We start from the raw sequence: 18,783 nt of genomic DNA, 5'->3' as shown, positions 1-18,783 counted from the left end.
GTCTAGTCCATAAAAAATAGTTCAAAAAATACCCATAACATATTTATATTTGAAAAAAAAAATCACAATTTTCAAAAATTATACTTATTTTTTATAATCTGAATTATAAAATATTTTAAGTACCCATAAGAACCCTTGATTTCTATATACTATATTAAGATACATTTAAAATATTTTATAATTTAAATTACAAAAAATAAATACAGTCCAGATTGAAAATAATTTTAATCTTCGAGAAATGATGAGACTAAAAAATTAAGATCCTTCCGATATACCAACTACATACAGATATTAGAGGAGTTAACAGCAAGGGTACAGATACTCTTCATCTGACGCATATAAACAAGGAACACTGGTGCTAGCAACCAACCATACAAAGAGGAAGCACTGGAAGGAAGGTTAGTTCTCAGCAAGCAAGAAGAAGAAGGAAGTCCAAGAAGAAAAAGCTTTTTCTATCAGTCAGTGCCTGATAGTAAGCTCAGCCCTGAGGTGAAGCACGCCGTTGATGAAGAAAAGGCTGTCCTCCGCCAGGAAAGTGTTCCACGGTATGGCGAACAAGTTCCGGTACCCAACCGCCTTGCCGCCGGTGAAAATGTAGCTGCCCTTGTACTTGCTGATGTACTCTTCTGTTGGCTTCGACCTCGCGGCAAACTCGTAATCGACTTCGAAAGTGACCGATCCCTTCTCTTGCATCCCGAGGAACAGGCCGAAGCAGTGGAAAGAGCTCTGCTGGTCCATGTTGCAATGCGCGGAGAGGAAGAACCCCTGCCCGCCGAGGTGGAACGCCTGAGAATACACCCTTCCGGATGGGAACAGATTCACGCACTCCTCCCGCTTCAGGTCGAGGTACACCACGCACTGCTGCCGGGGAAGTTCGAACTCGACCACCTTCACCGGTCGGTACTTATAGGCTCGCTCGATGAAGCGTCTGTTGGTGGTGGCGGACTCCTCTGCAGCTAGGGTCCGCTGTCGGTGTGGAGCCTCGGCCTTGAAGAAGAGAGCCTCCAGCACAACCTTGGATGCGAGCTCATGGTCGAAGTCGTTGCATTGCAGAACCTTCTTGAGCTTTCGGCAGGTCATGTAAGGGAAGCGGATGAAACGGCCGAGGCGGGAACCCAGGATCTCCCTCCGCTCCTCCACTTTCGGGTAATGGGTCCTCGCCCACTTCAACACGAAGTCATAGACAGCGTCCTCCGATGCCATCTGGATCTCATCGCTAGACAAAATTGCCTCAATTCCAGCTAGGGGAAGGCTCATAACCTCATTTTGGAACCTGAAAAGGATTCGCGAACAGAAATTTCAAACAGAGTAGCAGCAGCCGGCAAATGCTGTTCACTGCTCATGAATTTTGTATGAATCAAGCTCAAGAAGAGTCATTTTCCTGCATAAAGTACGATGGCTAAGGAAAATAATGAAGATCACAAAACAAGAGATTTTGAGCATTTTTACATGTTTTCCAGCAAGTGAGACCATTAGAGAAACAGCTTCTAAAGCTTGCCAACCTGGTAATCAAAATGTATCATCCAAATAAAGAGAAGCAGCATCTAATGAGTGAGATTCGAACAGCCACTTCTTATGAGTGGGCAAATGTTTTTGGAAACCTTTTCTAAATAGCATGCTTCTTATGGCATTAACCAAAATTACTCAACCTAGCTACTCAAAATATAACAAGGCAATCAAATTAACAACAAAGAGGAAACCATTAAAGATGAATAGAAGGGGGATTCGCATCAAAACTGTATGAATGAAGTAAAACAACACCACAAAAAAAATCTAAAGAAGCCAAGAGGATGCCTCAAATATGAAAAGTGATGCTTACTTGGATATATCTTTATAACGGGCAGCAAGGTACTGCTTTGCAGCATCTGTTAAGGGCAGAACAGCTTCAGCCATTAAGACACTAGAAGGAAGCTCTAGATATAGCAACGCAGACTCAGGTGTCATAGGCAGATTGCGCAACAGTCGGCTGCAGTACCTCATGCATGAAACAACCTCGAACTTATCTGCAGCCATCAACACATCTAGCAAAGCAGGAGCACTACTTGTAGATAAGGTATTGCTATACATAAAGTTCAGTAGTTCCATGAGAGCAGCTTCCTCTGTATGCATGAGAAAAAGAAGGTATTATTTAGGTAGCAGAAATGTTACTTAACAGAGCCGATTCTTTTCTAACAGATCATAAGCGAGAGGAATCATTCTAATGGAACCAGTATGACCCAAAACACACACAACCATCTTACTATAGCAGAATAAGAAATATGTAAGTTATCTATCCTTCAAACAGTGGATTTGAATAACTAGTTATGTGAAATTGAGAAATAGTCAAAAAAGCCATAAGTACCATCCAGGAAGCAGGATGAATGAAGTTTTAATCCATACCAGAGGCATTGATTCGTAAGGTTACTTGCCGCTGCTCTGACTCCCTCATTCCATTTGAGAATAACTACATCAGTGATATGACAAACCAAAATAAGCACCATAAAGAAATTGTACAAATTAAACAAAATAATGGAAAATTACCTTGTAGAAAAATGGACTTTTAGCTGCTAAAATTGGAGAACTTATGTGCAAAGTTTTAACTCTCAGAACTGTTGAACAATCCATGCTCCAGTTTGAATCATTACTATTTGCAGCTTCATCTCCTAAAAAAATAAACTGCATGCCTGATATTTTTGCGACAAGAGGTGAACAATAACAATAATTGGCTACAGCAGTAGTCCGGGTTTGATGCAGTGATACTATTACCCCATCACAAATCGGAGCATCAAGAGCTTGAAATGTGGAGGTAACATCTCATGCACAGTAGGCTGCATAAATACAGCCTTTCGATAGACTTCATGCCTAACCCAGATTAGTCATGATTTACAAATTTGATTGGCACAACAATGAGATCAAGACAATTTCTTTTCCCTCTCCAGAACTTAAAAACATTCCAGGACCAAAATTGGTCCTGTGAAGTTAGGCAAGTAGATTCACAAGAAAAATGCAAAGACTAGAATTAAAATCAGTCCAACACCTGAAAGTGATTCGTCAATCATTGCAACAACCTCCTCATCTTGATTTTCAGAGCCTACACCATCATCGGCCTCAGGCTGGTTACTATTCAGAATCTGCTCCTCAGGACATCCAGCACTAACTGCAAAGAAATAATATATGGCACAGGAAAATAGTGTGCAAATGAACACAAGTGAAAAGATGTATGACATAGCTCAAAGGAGGGGGATTCATCTAGGATGACTCCAATCAATGAGAAACCCAATCCAAAAGAAGATATATAACAACAACTACTTTAACAAAAATTGGCACTGATTTAAGAATAATGGTTGCCTGTTTGTGTGTGTCTCCAAGTGTCAACTTTATTTTTAACTCCCAAACTCGAGAGCATGGGAAGATTATTAAAGTTTAAATTTCCAATTCTTTCATTTAGTCAGGGAAAATGATGGACACAATACATAAAACTGGAAGAATTAGGTTGGTCAATTGTGTTATGTGACTTAAGGTAGGCAATGAGTTGGCACAGGAACTGCCAGTTGGGAAGAGAAAAGGAGGGGGGGGGGGGGGGGAGAAGTTGGGACAGGATCAATAAGGCGTATTGTTTATATGTGTGGATCCCTCTGTTGATGGAGGTCTAAAGTCCAAATTTATCGAGGGATTAGCCCAGAGAGCCAACATGTAAGGAGCACAGTCACAGGTTGTGACCTGAAATCCTATGAATGGAGTGACACCACATAAGGAACAGGATGTGGCAGTTGGCACTTGTAAGGACACAGTGATGTCAATGGAGAAGTGCCAGCAGATGATAGATACCTTGGAGCCATAACCCAAAGCATACAGCTAGGTACGTGGACTAGCTTCAAATTCTCTTTCTTTATGAATAGATAGAGGTAAACATTATTTGGACCAGAGGATCAGACCCTGACAAACCCTAACTCCAGCTTTCATCCCACCAAGTCCTAATAGTCACAAGCTTGTAGGCCCAGATTCACCCTATGGAATTGGACATGTTGGAGCCATTGGGGTACTCCTAGCATGCATAAAGAGCAGCTTGTCAAGCTACCCCATGAAGCACTCTGTAAAATGGCCTTTTATTGGGCAACTGTATAGAGAGCCCTTGTGGCAAGCACAGTGGACATCAAATTCAAAGATGCCCCATAAGGTGCTGGTGTTTGGACGCACAATTCCCATGGCTGAGTTGAGAGATGCTGTGAGCATCCTTATGGTCAGTGAGCAATACTAGAGCCAAAAAGCAGTGCAGTCAAGCTGAAGGGTGTCACAAGTTCTCAACTCAGCCTTTGCTATGCTATTTTCAAGAAAACAGTGTGCTGCAGAAAAGATTGGCGTGTAGAAGAAGAGACTAACAAGAAATGTGAATTGAAATTGCTTCTGTTAATCAAAATACAAAAAAAAAGCTTCTAAGAAAGTCCCAAATTTAAAAGTATTGATGGTGAAAAAACAAAATCTAGGTTCAGAGGGATGCAATCCATTGGATATCATACTTAGTAACTAAAAACAAAAAGATGCTGATATTAGCAATGAAAATCTCTAAGCTCTTTCTATTTGCTTAAGCAGAAGGAAATTTGCTACAACCATTAGCATCAGTTGTTCCAATAAGTTTGACAAGGACACAACGTAAATTCAAAATAGAAACATTTAAATTTTCATGAAAATACTCTCAACTAAAATTTAAGTAACAAAGACTAATTGAAATCAGAATAACCAGAAAGCCAAACATCAATCAAATTTTGCCAATTTTCTTCTGTCATCAATTGCAGAAAAATACACATAGCTCTTTTCTCTTTATTATCAAGATTTGATTATGCAAAAACTAGAGGGACACTCATACTTAAGAGTAGTAGTTATTTATTTTCTAGATTTCTTGTGTTTTAGTCACCAACCCCATCTAGTGGGATCAAGGCTTGTGATTGATGTTGTTGTCCTTGTTGTATTCCAGTCATATATTTTTAGATGAAGTTACTTTTAAAGGTCAATTTTGGATTATGAGTTTTCTATTTCTAGTTACCATTTTGATACTATATCTTTATAAAATTCATTAATTGATTTACAATGAATCTTTCTCCATAATTACCTACTGTCTTTGATATCACTGCTATGCTGTGACAATAGCAACTCTTCTAATTCAGTGTGAATTAGAAGGGTGTGCTGGAGAACAGTGAAGAAGAATGGAGGGAGAGTGAAGAAGAGAGTAAGTAAGAGAGGAAGATTGAAGAGAGAAAAGTTTGAGAGAAGAAGAAATCAAATTTTTTGATTGATTTTCGATAGCCTCTTACTGTAGGATTCAAGAGCTTATATAGTTTGCTCTAAGGGTGCTGCCACAGCAAATCACCTCTCCTATAATCAACTATTTTTGTCCTATTCTAGCCACCTTTACACCTGGTTGTCCTAGCTAACAAACTATCCATCTGGAAAAGGAAAGTAAAATTAAAAACAGTAAAAGAATACAATTAATAGCAACAAAATCCGTAGCAAAATTTAAAAAAATTCGGCCTTCATTACGTCTCGTGACAATACCCCTCCCTTCAGCAATTTCTTGTCCTCAAGAAATATTCAAGAGGCTGGCTGCCCTTGGAAATTGTTGTAGCAATTGGGGAAGGTATTCCCAGGTGTCCTCCCCCGAAGATCCTCCTTTTTCCACCTGACCAGCACTTGGATGAGAGGGGCTCCTTGGTGGTAGACAGTCATATTTCCATTATAGCTTATGGCTCCTTTGTGGCTTCTTTCTCCTTAGGAAGTGCTGGTAGCTGCAAGCAGTAGGCCACTTTGCCTACCCTAGCTGTTATGGGGAATGGACCGAAGTACTTAGGGCTGAACTTAGATACTTGCCCTTGGGAGATGGACTTCATATGAGGATACCTGAGCCTTAGGTAAACATTTTCCCCAACTTCGAACTCCCAGTCACTCCTCCTCCTATATGCATATTGCTTCATCCAGTTTTGAGCTGATGACAGCTCCTGCTTAAGTTGTTGCAACACCCCCCCTCCTCTGCTATAAATACTCCTCAACTACTGTGGTTGTGGTATGCCCTTCAGTGGCTGGTAGGATAGGGGGTTTATACCCAAATACAGCCTCAAATGGTGACATTTTTATAGAGGCATGGTGGCTAGAGTTATACCAACTCTTGGGCCAAAGCCAACCACCTATGCCAACTCTTGGGCTGCAACAAACACATGCATCGGAGGTAGGTTTCTACGCTTTGATTTACCCTTTTTGTCTGCCCATCAGATTGGGGGTGGTAGGTTGTTGATAGGTTGAGTTTAGTGGCCATGTTCTTCATCAACTCCCTCCAAAAATGGCTCGTAAACACCTTATCTTGGTCAAATATAATGAACTTAGGAACCCCATGCACAGCTACCACCCGATCAATGAATGCCCTTGCCACTTCTTGGGCTGTGTAGGGGTGGGCCAATCCTACAAAATGTGCATACTTAGTAAGTATGTCAACCACCACCATTACACAATTTTTTCCTTCGGATTTTGGCAAGCCTTCAATGAAGTCCATGGATACACTTGTCCATGACTGTTCCGGAATTGGTAAGGGTTGTAGCAGCCTTGGGTATGCTACATTTTCGTGTTTGCATCTCTTGCACATATCACACCCCAAAACAAATTCCTTCACTGTCACTTTGAGTTGGGGCCAATGGAACAACTATCTCACCCTCAAATAAGTATTTTGGAAGCCCGAATGCCCCCCTAAAGGGACTCATGCAAGGATTGCAAAATTTTCCTCTTGAGTTCATCATTGTGGCCCACTACTATCCTGCCTTTATATCTCAACAGACCATCCATCAAAGTGTACCCCTCTACCTCCTTATTTCCCAGAGCCAGTTTCTCCAACATGCTTTTTATGTGTTCATCTCCCTCATAGTTGTCCACCACTTCCTTGCACCACTTTGGAATTATCACAGTCAAGGCGACTGCACTCCCTTCTTCTTGGCATCTCGATAGGGCATCCGCTGCCAAGTCTTCCTTACCCTTCTTATATTGTATGGAGTATTCTAACCCCCTTAACTTGGCCATTCCCTTCTTTTGCAATTGATTTTGCAGCTTTTGCTGTAGCAAAAACTTTAGAGACTCATGATCAGTTTTGATTACAAACCTCCCCATCTCCAAGTAATGTTGTCACTTCTCCACAGCCATCAGGACAACAAGAATTCCTTCTCGTATATACTTAGGCCTAAGTACCTTGGACTAAGGGCTTGGCTTAGAAAAGCCAATGGCCTGCCATACTGCATCAAGATGGCCCCAACACCCACTCCACATGCATCTATTTCAAGCTTGTTGAAGTCAGGTAGCCCCAACATTGGTACCCTACTCATTGCCACTTTCAACTTTTCAAAAGCCACTTCCACCTCTTGTCCCTAATGGAAGTTCCCCTTCTTCAATAAATTTGTGAGGGGTTGGCTAATAACTCCATAAACCTTAACAAATCTATAGTAGTACCCCGTGAGCCCAAGAAAACCCCCAAGGGCCCTTATTGTAGTGGGCTCGGGCCAATTCAGCATAGCCTCCACCTTCCTTCGATCAGTACTGACCCCTTTCCCCGAGATTAAGTGCCCCAAGTACTCCACCTGGTTCTGACCGAATGCACACTTAGACCTTTTGATGAATAATTGGTTGCTTCAAAGGACCTCAAATGTGATTCTTAGGTGGGTAAGGTGTTGGTCCAAAATTGGACTGCAGACAAGGATATCGTCAAAGAACACAAGTATGGATTTTCTTAGGTAGGGCTCAAATATTTGGTTCATTAGGGATTGGAATGTGGCTAGGGCATTGGTGAGCCCAAAAGGCATCACCAAGAACTCAAAATGGCCATAGTGGATTCTAAATGCCGTTTTGTGGATATCCTCAGGCGTCTTAATTTGATGGTAGAGCGCAAGTCAAGTTTTGAAAAGAATTTGGCCTGGTGTAACTCATCCATTAGGTCTTCAACAAGGGGTATGGGGAATTTATCCTTGATGGTCAAGGTGTTAAGTTAGCAATAATCCACACAAAAATGCCATGAACCATCATTTTTCTTTACCAAAATGACTGGGGAAGCAAAGGGGCTTTGGCTTTGTCTAGTAAACGATTGGTTCAACATTTCTTTCACCATTCTTTCAATTTTTGTTTTTTGAATAAGGGCATAACGATAGGATCTGATATTGACTGGTTCAACATTTGGTTTTAGGTTAATTGCATAGTCCAAGACACGACTAGGAGGAAGGGTGTTTGGTTCCACAAAAAGGTTCTTAAATTCTACCAATAGTTCATCAATAAGAGGTAGCGTGTAACCTGGTCAGGGCCACCTTGTTGGTGGCTGATAGTCAATTGTAGCTCCCCATATTCACCTCCGTTATGCTTCTCCTCTACTTCCACAATAGAAAATAGTTATGTGAGTTGACTCCACTTGCTCTTAAGGACTCTCTATAGCCTTTTACTTGTAATCATTTTGCAAGTAGCAGTTTCCTTCCCACTTGAAAGAGCCATTCTTCTACCCCCCATTTTCAAAGGACACTTCCATTCGGTTGAAGTCGAAGCTTATGGGGCTCACCCCCCTAGTTGGAGCAACTTGTGATCTACCTCAAACAACTCCTATTGCATTTCCCATATGAATCCAGGGCAAGCCGAGTTACTCAATACTCGATTCCCATTAACACTAGCCACACTCAAATGCGGCGTGCTTGTGAGTGGACACTTGAGTTTCTTGGCAATGCTCTCATTTAGGGAGCCGTGGGTACTTCCACTATCAATGAGGATTAACAAGTTGCTCTCCTTCACCTTGCCCTTAACCTTGATTATCTTGTTATTGGTGATTCCTTTGAGTGCATAGAGAGATATCTCTCCATCGTCCTCTCCTCCAATTTATTCGAAACCTTCTACTTGTTCTCCTTCTTCCTCCTCTAGTCCTTCCTCTTTATCTCCTTCTAACAGTAACAACTAGAGTTTGCATTGGTGCCCGGGATAGTATTTATCCCCGCACTTTTAACACACACCAAGTTGCCTCTTTGGTTCATTAAGCCTCCCCCCAGAATATGGACCTCCAAAATTTCTTCCCCTTACATTTCCCTTGATCGAATCTCTGCTTCCCCCTTGCTTCAAATTCCCCATGGATATAGCCTTTTGTTGCTGCTTCTGTTTTTTCATCAAAGCCTTAACTACCAACTCCTGCAATTTGGCACTCTCGACTACTTGCTCCACTGTTCGCAGTCTTATCATCTTTACCATAGGCCTCAAATCTTCACTAAGGCCGCTAAGGAAGCCAGAAACAAAATATGTTTCAAACAAGTGAGGGTCATGGTTACTCATTAATGACTTTAACTCTTCGAACCCCCTCAAGTATAACCCAACGTCCCCAACTTGCCTTAACTTGTTGAACTCTTTTATGGTATCCGACATGCTCCTTTCTCTGAATCTCTCACATAGCTTTTCAGTAAATTCCCCCCATGTATAATTATCCCTTGTTCGGGTCCATCCTTGGAACCATGCATCCACCATGTCATCAAAGTAGACAACAGCCAAAGCTGCCCTTCTCAGGCACATTGTACCATTCAAACAATCATTCACACATCCTAACTCACCATCTAGGATTAGTTCCCTCAAACACAGGTATTTCCATCTGGGGCACGAGGAACCCTAGTTGAGGTGGATTACCCCGGTCCTCACGACCTCTTCTTATCATAGTTTCAACCTCATCCTCCTATTATACTTCAATTTCAGATGTCCCATTTCCCCAATTCACCCCTCATTATGTAAAATTGGTTACGTCCTAGTTTTAGGGGGAAAGTCAAGGGCCATTCTTACTTGATTTTGCTGGGTAAACATCAACATGAATTGTTGAAGTTGGTTTCCCATCTCTTCCCTCATCTGATTTAGTCTGCCTATTGCATCATAGTTCTTCTCAAAACCTCATTCCAATCAGTCCACTCGGTTCTGGAACTCTCACATGGCTGAATTAACTTGTTGGAGTTGTGAGTTTTGTGACTCCATATTCTTCATGCGAGTCCCCTCGACCATCTCTCACGTCGCTAACAAGCTTCTTGTTGGAATCAAAGCTCTAATACCAAATGTCACTGCTATGCTGTGACATTGTCAACTAATTCAGCGTGAATTAGAAGGGTGTGCTAAAGAACAGTGAAGAAGAATGGAGGGAGAGTGAAGAAGAGAGGAAGATAGAAGAGAGAAAAGTAGAGACAAGTTTGAGAGGAGAAGAAATCAGATTTTTTGATTGATTTTTGATAGCCTCTTACTTTAGGATTCAGGAGGTTATATAGTTTGCTTTGGGGGTGCTGCCACAACATATCACCTCTCCTATAATCAACTATTTTGTCCTATTCTAGTCACCTTTATACCTGGTTGTACTAGCTAACAAACTACCCAGTTGGAAAAGGAAAGTACAATTAAAAGTAGTAAAAGAATACAATTAATAGCAACAAAATCCGCAGCAAAATTCAGCCCCCTTTACGTCCTATGACAATTGAATTACTTCTTTGTTTCATCTTCTTTTCTTTGTTTTCTTACTATTAAAGTTATTAATTTTTTTTGGGGAGTATTTTTTGTTAGGGTAATGCTAACCATTGCCCAATAAGTGCACCTTGTTTTCAGCATCCAGATAATTTGTTTGGTTAATTAAATGTTTCAAAGTATGATGCATTTATCATCAATCGATCAGATTGTTTCGAAATTGAAAACAAGGAGCAATAAATACACGTTGTTTGAAAACAAGGTGCACACATTGCACCTTGGCAATGAGGCAATGGTTAGCATTCCCCTTTTTATTAAATCATCCATATTTTTTTTGGGCACCCTTTGTCACATTTTTCTTTGAAAACCAGCATGGTTTTAATCTTAGAGAATGTATACATTTTTGTGACTATAAGGCTCTTCTTTTGCCCTAGACTCTTTTTCAATCCAACAATGTGACCGTATCCTCTCCTACAGGCATGTAAAAGGAAACTAAGCTAGTGTGAGATAAAGAGAGAATTTCCCTTGGTGATAATAGATTTCAAAATTCATTATGTTGATACTTGTCAATGCCATATATTTGAGCCATTTCTTGTCTTATTCGACACAGGATAGGTTCAGCAGCTCATTAACCCCTAAAATACTAGCATTTGAGACAACAAGACATTTCAGGCCAATACATGTGGTATGAATTTGACTAGTGAAGGAAAAACCACAAAGAAGAAGAAAACCAAAAGGAACAAAAAACAAAAATTCTAAAACAAGGTTTCATTAAAAAAATAAGTAAAAATAGTTATGCAATGCACGATTTACAAGAACACTTTGAGATGAGAGTCCAGAGTCCTAACAAAGACTCACTAGCCACTGACTCTACATTCACTAGTGTACACAATCTAGGTTCAGAGGGAAGCAATCCATTTCAAAGAATACATACGATTAACAAAAACTCGCTGATAAAGCATGGAAAATCTCCAAGCTCGTTCATATTTGCTTGTGTATAAGGAAAATTGCTACAACCATCAGCTTAGCAGCACTTGTTCCAATATATTTGATAAGGACGCCACTTAAACAATACTGAATACCCTTCAACATACATAAACATTCAAATTTTTGGGACAAGACTCTCGGATAGAATTTAAGCAACAAAGACTAATTGATATCAGAATAACCAGAAAGCAGAACATCAATCAAAATTTTCCAATATTCAACTACTTAATGAAATAAATACGTTCACAACAAAAATGTTTCAGACCGTGAAAATTAAATTTGCCTTAAATATTGCACACAAAAAGTCTTAGTTTCTAAAGCCGTGCTTCAAGTGAATAGAGTTCCTATTTCCAAGTCTATAACGATTCAAAACTTCGTTCTTTTCTCTCCCAATACTTTCTCAGCAACCAAACTGAACTAGGAATGCATAAATAAATCGAAATACAGATATTTCAAAGCATAAAAGGAAAAACAACCAACAAAAACCCGCTCGCCAACGTTCATCCAAACATTCCACTAAAAAATTATATCATTTTCATTTTCGATTGATGATTCAGGAGGAGCCCAGCCCACCCCACACAGACAACGTAGCACAAGAAACACAAGAATCGATGACAAACCGTTGTCTTTCTTGACGTCTTCTCTACGGCGCTTGCGGTGACGATCCCAGTTAGCGAGACTGAGGCAGGTGTCGCCGTCGGAGCAGGACTCCGGGGGATCGGCGACGATCTCGATGCGGAGAACCCGGTCGGAGAAATTGCTGTCGTTGAAAGCGAAGCCGAAGTCGCCGTTGGGGGAATAGTCCATGCCCGTTCTCGGGTCGAAAAGATCCAAATTCGTCTCTCTCATTCCCCTCCTCTTTCTCCCAAAGGAAAAAGCAGATGAAGACGAGAGACGTTGAAGAATTAAAACCCTAATCCGATCCCTTCCCTTTACGGCCAATAACTAATAAACAAAATGCAAGAGGAGAGAGAGAGACAAAGAGAGAGAGAGAGGGCAATTAATAGGTGGCTCATGGGATCCACACGTTCCCAATTTTTGGCAGTATTAATAAAAATTAATACGAATAATGTTGATGTAATAATTATGATTTAATAAATATATTTTATTTTTAAATAACATATATTATTTTTAATTTTTAAATAATTTTATTAATTGATAATAAATATATTATATTTTGAAATATTTTGAGATTACCACCTTACCCGATCTCCCGTTATCAATTAATAAAATTGTGATATAACTAAAAATAATAAAAAATTCATTAAACGAAAAAAATTAAAAAACGTCTATATTTGAATTTTGAGATTACCGTCTATACAACTATTAGTTATTAAGCACTTCAACTTTGTGGAATAGAAAAATATTAGTTAGTTAGAAATTGACAAAAGTGCCATAGACTTGGCTTGGTGAGGTATGAGAAAGAAGATGGTAGCTAATTTTGTCTAAAAATAATACAATTGCAGTTTATAATAATTAACATTATTCAATTAATATTATATCTATTTAAAATTGGGAAAACATTGGTAAAGTAACCAGTCAAGAAGAACATTTGAGTAGAGAAAATGTTTTTTTTTAATTTATAAAATGGGATATCTAAACTTTTAGCCTAATTAATTCCCACGAGTCCATGTAATTTGCTAGGAAAATTTCAATATAGATAAAAAAAATAAGACTGAGATGGACCAAAAAACCTAATTCAATCAAAGATGGAATATGTTCAATCTAGTCTTTGGTTTGAAAAATCAAACTTCGGTTCCATTCCATTTGTACCAAAGACTTAATAAATTATTATTATTATTATTATTATTACTATGTAGATACACACTACTATATGTTAAGAATCATGTTAAATGTTAAATGTACGTTATTTTTGTATATCTTGAACTACACAAATGGATATTATGACCAAAATATTTCTCGTTTCTATGCACCTCACGCGTCTTTATGCGTCTCATTAGGGACATTTTTATCATTGATATACCTTTATGTAGCCTAAAATGTATACAAAAATGTACCAATAGCATTATTCATGTGTTAATAGGATTGGCCCTGTATTTGCTCCGAATTTTTTGCTAATTTCGACTCCGATTTGATCTGGACAGACACCCTTTAAATTGCCTTGTCCACATGAGTCAAGCAAAACTCTACCACATTACAACAGGTAGAGCCCGTAGCAATAGTGACTACACAAAAACAATGAATATGTTGACAAATGTGTGGTAGCCCACTGTTACTGTACCTTTAGAGCTCAACAACGACGACGACAATAATCACAAAATGATACGATGCATTTGCAAGAGGAGAAAGAAATGAAAATAAGTAAAAAATATCTTATATTCCATTCCATTGCTAAAGGAGCAAGAAGGGCAACATGAACAGCACCTGATATTCATCTTGATATGGCATCTGGTGTCAATAAACATAGTGTGCCCTGAATCTAAAGGCAATTCCCATATTAACTGAAAAAAAAAAAAAAAAACAAGAAAGGAACAAAGAGAGCTGGATGATAGTCCAAGACGTTTCTCAACGGATGAGAGAGCTGCAAATATAATTGGACCGTGTCTTCCTCCAATTGCCTGCAAATTCTCAAAGCACCCAACAAAGCTGTGCTCTTGCGGTTAATCCGTATGATTAGAAAGAACAACCCACCGATCAGCAGAATCAAAGAAGGGCAGAAAGCTACTTCTTGCATTTACAAGGTTTTTCGCACCCCAAGAAGCCATTCACCGGATCCCTGAAAGTCATTGTTTCTTCTGGTTGCCAGGTAACAAACACGCTTGGTTTTGGCACTTTCAGGCAGGCTCATAGAGGCCAACCATATGCCCATCAAAACACCGCATAGCTGCAGCCTGTTAAAAGCCAACATTCGTCACAAATTCTAGGATTTTGCCGATAGAAGCACAGGGTGACACAATTACTCAAGTGGCTACTGCTTAACAGCAAGCAATGAGTGCTTAATTTGCTTAGATGTGGCATGAAAATACCAACACAAGAGTAAAAAGCCAAGGAAGGTTCATAAAGAGAAGTGGCTAGTACTTGAGCTGCTCAAAGACGGGGAATTTAAACAATGGTGTTTACCTTTCCATGAATCTCGTATTTTATTGGACCGTCCAGCTCTGCACCCAAAGCCATTAATTTCGTTACAGTGCTGTTGATGTCGGTCACAGTAAAGGATAAAAGTGACGAGTATCCCTTCTCTGTGGAATGCTCCCTGAGAAGTTATAGTTAGCAGCTAATTCCAAGGCATTATATTCTGATTCAGCTGAATTCCATGAAATATTGCTAAGTATAGTTTTTCATTATCACATTTCAAAGCGCGTGCGGAACAGTGGAAGACTGAAAGTATTTCCGCAAAACCATGTTCCACAAGCTACCAAAGTCCAATGAAGCAGAAATTAGCTACTCTTAAGAATGCAACGATAGTTCTGCTGGCTGCACATTTCATTCTGACTTGGAAATATGATGAATTTTCAGCACATAAGAGGGTCTTTAGTTTTGGAAAATAACTCCAGTTTTCCGGAAAATTACTCCCCAGAAAATGGAAAATTAGAAAGAAAGTTTAAATAAAAATTTTCCAAATAGAAAATGGATGTTTCCCAAAATTGAACTAAACTTGGAAAACACTTAAAATGAGTTTTCTAGGGGCTGTTTATTGTGGAAAACTGCCCTAGTTTTTCAGAAAATTACTCCACAAAAAATGAAAAATTAGAGAACTTGATCAAACACTAACGGCCTGTTTAGTTGTAGAAAATATTTGTTTTTGTTTTCCAATTCCAATTTCATATTGAATAATTGAATCCCCCATTAGAAAATATAAAATTTAGTTTTCTAAATTTTCAAATTTATACCATGAATTAGAAAACATCAGTTTTGATGTTTTCAAATTTTTTTTGAAAATGAATGCTATGACTTTTTGAAACATAAAAATGTTAGGACATTTTTAATTATAAAATTGGAATTGAAAACTAGAAAATGTTTCCTAAAACTGAACGGGGCAAAAATTTTCCAAATAGAAAATGGAGATTTGGAGAACATGGTTTTCCAAAAGTGAACTGAACTTGGAAAACTCCTAAATGAGTTTTTTGAGTTTACCTTATCAATTTGGAGATTTGGAAAATACAATTTTCTAAAAATTTTCCACAAGTCATCTCCATCTCCTTCTCTAACACAAGTTACAGAAAAGAAATCAAAACATCTGACTTTTTTTTTAGCATATGTTCCAATTTTTTAGACTGAAAATTAGTTTTATGTATTTCTAACATTTGAACACGTTTTTCAAATTTTCTATGGAAAATGAAAACTAGAGATTTTATAGGCAATTAAGATAGAAAACTAGAATTCATTTTCACAAATAAACAACCCCCTAAGTTTTCTTTATTAATTTGGAGATATGGAAAATGGGGTTTTCCAACAATATTTTCCAAATCATCTTTATCTTTTTCTTTAACACGAGTTACCACAAAAATAAATCAATAAAGCATCTCTTTTTTTTTTTCAACACATGTTCCAATTTTTCAGAGTGGAAATTCATGTTTGCTCTATTTCTAACATTTGAACGCGTTTTTCAAAATTTTCTATAGAAAATGAAACTAAAGATTTTATAGAAAATTGGAAATCATTTTCTACAACTAAAGAGCCCCTTAAAATCTGCGTAATGCATAATAAGTGATATTCCATATTGCATATGTTGGAAAATAATTCAAATTAAGTAGTTTAAACTAATGAATGGAAACCCAATAGGCTTGGCCAGCCAAAAGTCATAAATTAACTAGGAACTCCAAAAGACATTTATAAATTAGGAAGACATTCATAAATTACGAAGTCCAAAAGATTTGGCTTCAAATGTTAAAACATTCATAATGAAAATGTAAGAAGACTATCATTGAAGTCTTGGGCATCTAGATTTGAGGTCGAGAAATAATGGGTTTCCATTAGTTAATGCAAAACCGAGAAGGAATGAAATCACATCCAAGATAAGTTGAATCTCAGAGATAGAGTTGTTGGTTCCCTTGGCTCTAACTATCTTCAAGAAGCATCATCACGCCTCTTAGCAAGAGATTTGACTTCTATTACAATTCTGGTTTTTTCTATAGACAGTAGTAACAGTTCCAATTTTCTAACAGCATCTTATCATTGTAAAGTTTTGATGCAAACTAAATGGAGCCTCCCAAGACTACAGAGGCACAAACCTTCAAAAACAATGGCAATTTTTCTGTAAACCTAAGCAACCAAGAATATTTTTTTCATGATTCATCTCCAGGATTTTAGAAGCCTTTTCAAAGAAATGAACATTGGACAAAAGGCAAACTTAGGCAAACAAACTTAAAATTTTCATGAAAGTCATCTAGTCCTCAACATATAACATTAATGTTAATATAGAAAAAAGTTACAGGTACTAATGCTTGTATGAGAATATAAATATTACATAAAAAAGTATGAATATATGCATTGGAAGGAACACTTCAACTTTGATGTCCAAACGATCATCTAGGGAATAAAAGCAATGTTAATGTGGCAAGTACTCCTAGCAATACTTTCTATTGTAAAGTGTTGAGGTCTTAGCCGAGAAAAATCTTTAACAGCTAGCAGATTGCAAGACTACTGCTACCCTATGTGCAGGCACAAATGTTCACACGCACGCACACCCCCTTCACAACCATCCACCAATCATTTGCTAAACTTTGCTACTGCATCTTTAAGGCTATGTTTGGAACATGTGTGTGTGTGTGTGTTCTTTTTTTTTATATGAAAAGGAAAAAAATGAAAGAAAATAAGTACATGCATGTAAGAATATTGGTTTTCTTTCCTTTTAAAAGTCATAGTTCCAAATGTGGCACAAGGCTTTAGCATACACAAGTAGTACATAAAAACACTCAACTAGTAGGTAGCCTTACTATTACCAGCTGGGAGAAGACCTAGCAATTTGCATATTAAATTGCAGAATGATGAAGCTAAAGACAAAGTATTCCAGCTGACATTCATTATTTATTCATTCTCTTGTCATTGAAATTGTAAGGTATAGGCCTTGGAGAAGACGATTGATAGAAGCTCCAGTGAGGCAAGTGAATGAAATGGAGGAAATATGACATGCCATGAGATATAATGGTCTTACAGAGGATATGGTCACGGATAGACATAAGGAGATCTAGAATTCATGTACTAGATCCTGCCTAATGGGATTAAGGTTCGAGATTGTTGTGGTACAGACCTACGAGACATGAATTTTATGTAAAGAGACTCACCATTTGAGTATTTGGGTGCCATTTACATGGCTATACCTAAGATCTCAGAAGTAGAAAATGTCCAGGAACAATGTGAGGAATTATCAAAGAGCGGCTTAGAATGGCATTGATAGTAACAAAACCATTGCAAATTGTGAAGCGAAAAGGACATCCATTCATTATGAATTCCTTGAATAATTCAGTGATTTGAGCTTATCTTTTGCAATTAGCAGCATCTTATGGAACAAAACAAAAACCTAATTTGTTACTCTCACAATTGCGAGCAGCTTCTGCCATAATTTCAATTTACATACAGAAAAACCAGTTTCAAAGATTCATGCAATTAAATAGCAGAAAACAAAATTAAAACCCACCAAATCTATTGTATCTATCCTATTAGACAAAAAATAATTAGAAGCCAATCTAAGAAAGAGAAACCTGGGGGAATGTAAAAGAGCGAGCCGGAGAGGGCCGGATTGGAGTTCGGCCCACCGGAGGGTACAGACATTGACGGTGAAGTCCAAGCCCTCTGCGTAGAGCTTCGCAGCTTTTGGGACGTCTTTGTGTAGTTGCAGTATCCACCTGAACGATGCCGCCGCCATCTTCGTCTTCCTCTCTCTCTCTCTCTCTCTCTCTGTCCAATGACTTCTCTGAGCTCTGGCTTCTCGGCTCAAAGATCAGAGAAGCACAGCGCCCGTTTGGTCGCTGCTACGACGCCGTTTTCAGCAATTTCTTAACTAAGTGGGCTATAGCCCACTGGGCTGTATTAGTAGGGCCCAAACAATTTCTCCATGTAACTTGCAAAGTGATACCTCACAGAAACGAAAACGAAAACGACAAATAAATATGATATAAAATAAAAATAAAAAAATAATATTTATTAAAAAAATTAAAAAAACCAAAATATGAAAAAATAAAATATATATATAATTTTTTTTGTAAATATAATTTTTCATATAAAAAACTATAAAAATTAATTATTTAATTTAAAAATAAACATAAATTTCATAACAAATTCAAATAAATTTTTAAAAAATAAAAATTTCAACGAGAGGTTATGAAACGTCCCCAAAAACATATTTATAATTATAGAAACAGATTAAAAAAGTTTTTT

General features: G+C 38.2%; 2 protein-coding genes across 2 annotated transcripts; both read right to left on the bottom strand.

Moving 5' to 3' along the window:
• Window positions 1-242: 242 nt before the first annotated feature.
• Window positions 243-12,418, bottom strand: LOC127814249 (BTB/POZ domain-containing protein POB1-like). The gene is made up of 6 exons (XM_052355632.1): window positions 12,066-12,418; window positions 3,017-3,136; window positions 2,521-2,642; window positions 2,380-2,443; window positions 1,820-2,099; window positions 243-1,273 (listed from the first exon to the last, which is right to left on the bottom strand). The coding sequence occupies exons 1-6, from the start codon at window positions 12,292-12,294 to the stop codon at window positions 460-462; spliced, it is 1,629 nt and encodes a 542-aa protein (XP_052211592.1). The 5' UTR covers window positions 12,295-12,418; the 3' UTR covers window positions 243-459.
• Window positions 12,419-13,705: 1,287 nt separating this feature from the next.
• Window positions 13,706-18,322, bottom strand: LOC127813918 (uncharacterized). The gene is made up of 3 exons (XM_052355051.1): window positions 18,108-18,322; window positions 14,527-14,659; window positions 13,706-14,297 (listed from the first exon to the last, which is right to left on the bottom strand). The coding sequence occupies exons 1-3, from the start codon at window positions 18,269-18,271 to the stop codon at window positions 14,241-14,243; spliced, it is 354 nt and encodes a 117-aa protein (XP_052211011.1). The 5' UTR covers window positions 18,272-18,322; the 3' UTR covers window positions 13,706-14,240.
• Between the last annotated feature and the right edge of the window lie 461 nt (window positions 18,323-18,783).

This window comes from Diospyros lotus, chromosome 12 (genome assembly GCF_014633365.1).
Source record: "Diospyros lotus cultivar Yz01 chromosome 12, ASM1463336v1, whole genome shotgun sequence".
Lineage (NCBI taxonomy): Eukaryota > Viridiplantae > Streptophyta > Magnoliopsida > Ericales > Ebenaceae > Diospyros > Diospyros lotus.
The sequence above is the reverse complement of the archived record's forward strand: the minus strand, read 5'-3'. Positions and strand labels throughout refer to the sequence as shown.

Bases quoted from the DNA above. Each gene is read 5' to 3' on its own strand.
- LOC127814249 (XM_052355632.1), bottom strand. From the start codon at position 12,294: ATGAGAGAGACGAATTTGGATCTTTTCGACCCGAGAACGGGCATGGAC. The intron at 2,444-2,520 runs GTAATTTTCCAT...TCACTGATGTAG, and splicing joins AAAGTCCATTTTTCTACAAG to TTATTCTCAAATGGAATGAG. The intron at 1,274-1,819 runs GTAAGCATCACT...AATCCTTTTCAG, and splicing joins CGTTATAAAGATATATCCAA to GTTCCAAAATGAGGTTATGA.
- LOC127813918 (XM_052355051.1), bottom strand. From the start codon at position 18,271: ATGGCGGCGGCATCGTTCAGGTGGATACTGCAACTACACAAAGACGTC. The intron at 14,660-18,107 runs GTTTCTCTTTCT...ATAACTTCTCAG, and splicing joins GCTCTTTTACATTCCCCCAG to GGAGCATTCCACAGAGAAGG. The intron at 14,298-14,526 runs GTAAACACCATT...GGCTTTTAACAG, and splicing joins AATACGAGATTCATGGAAAG to GCTGCAGCTATGCGGTGTTT.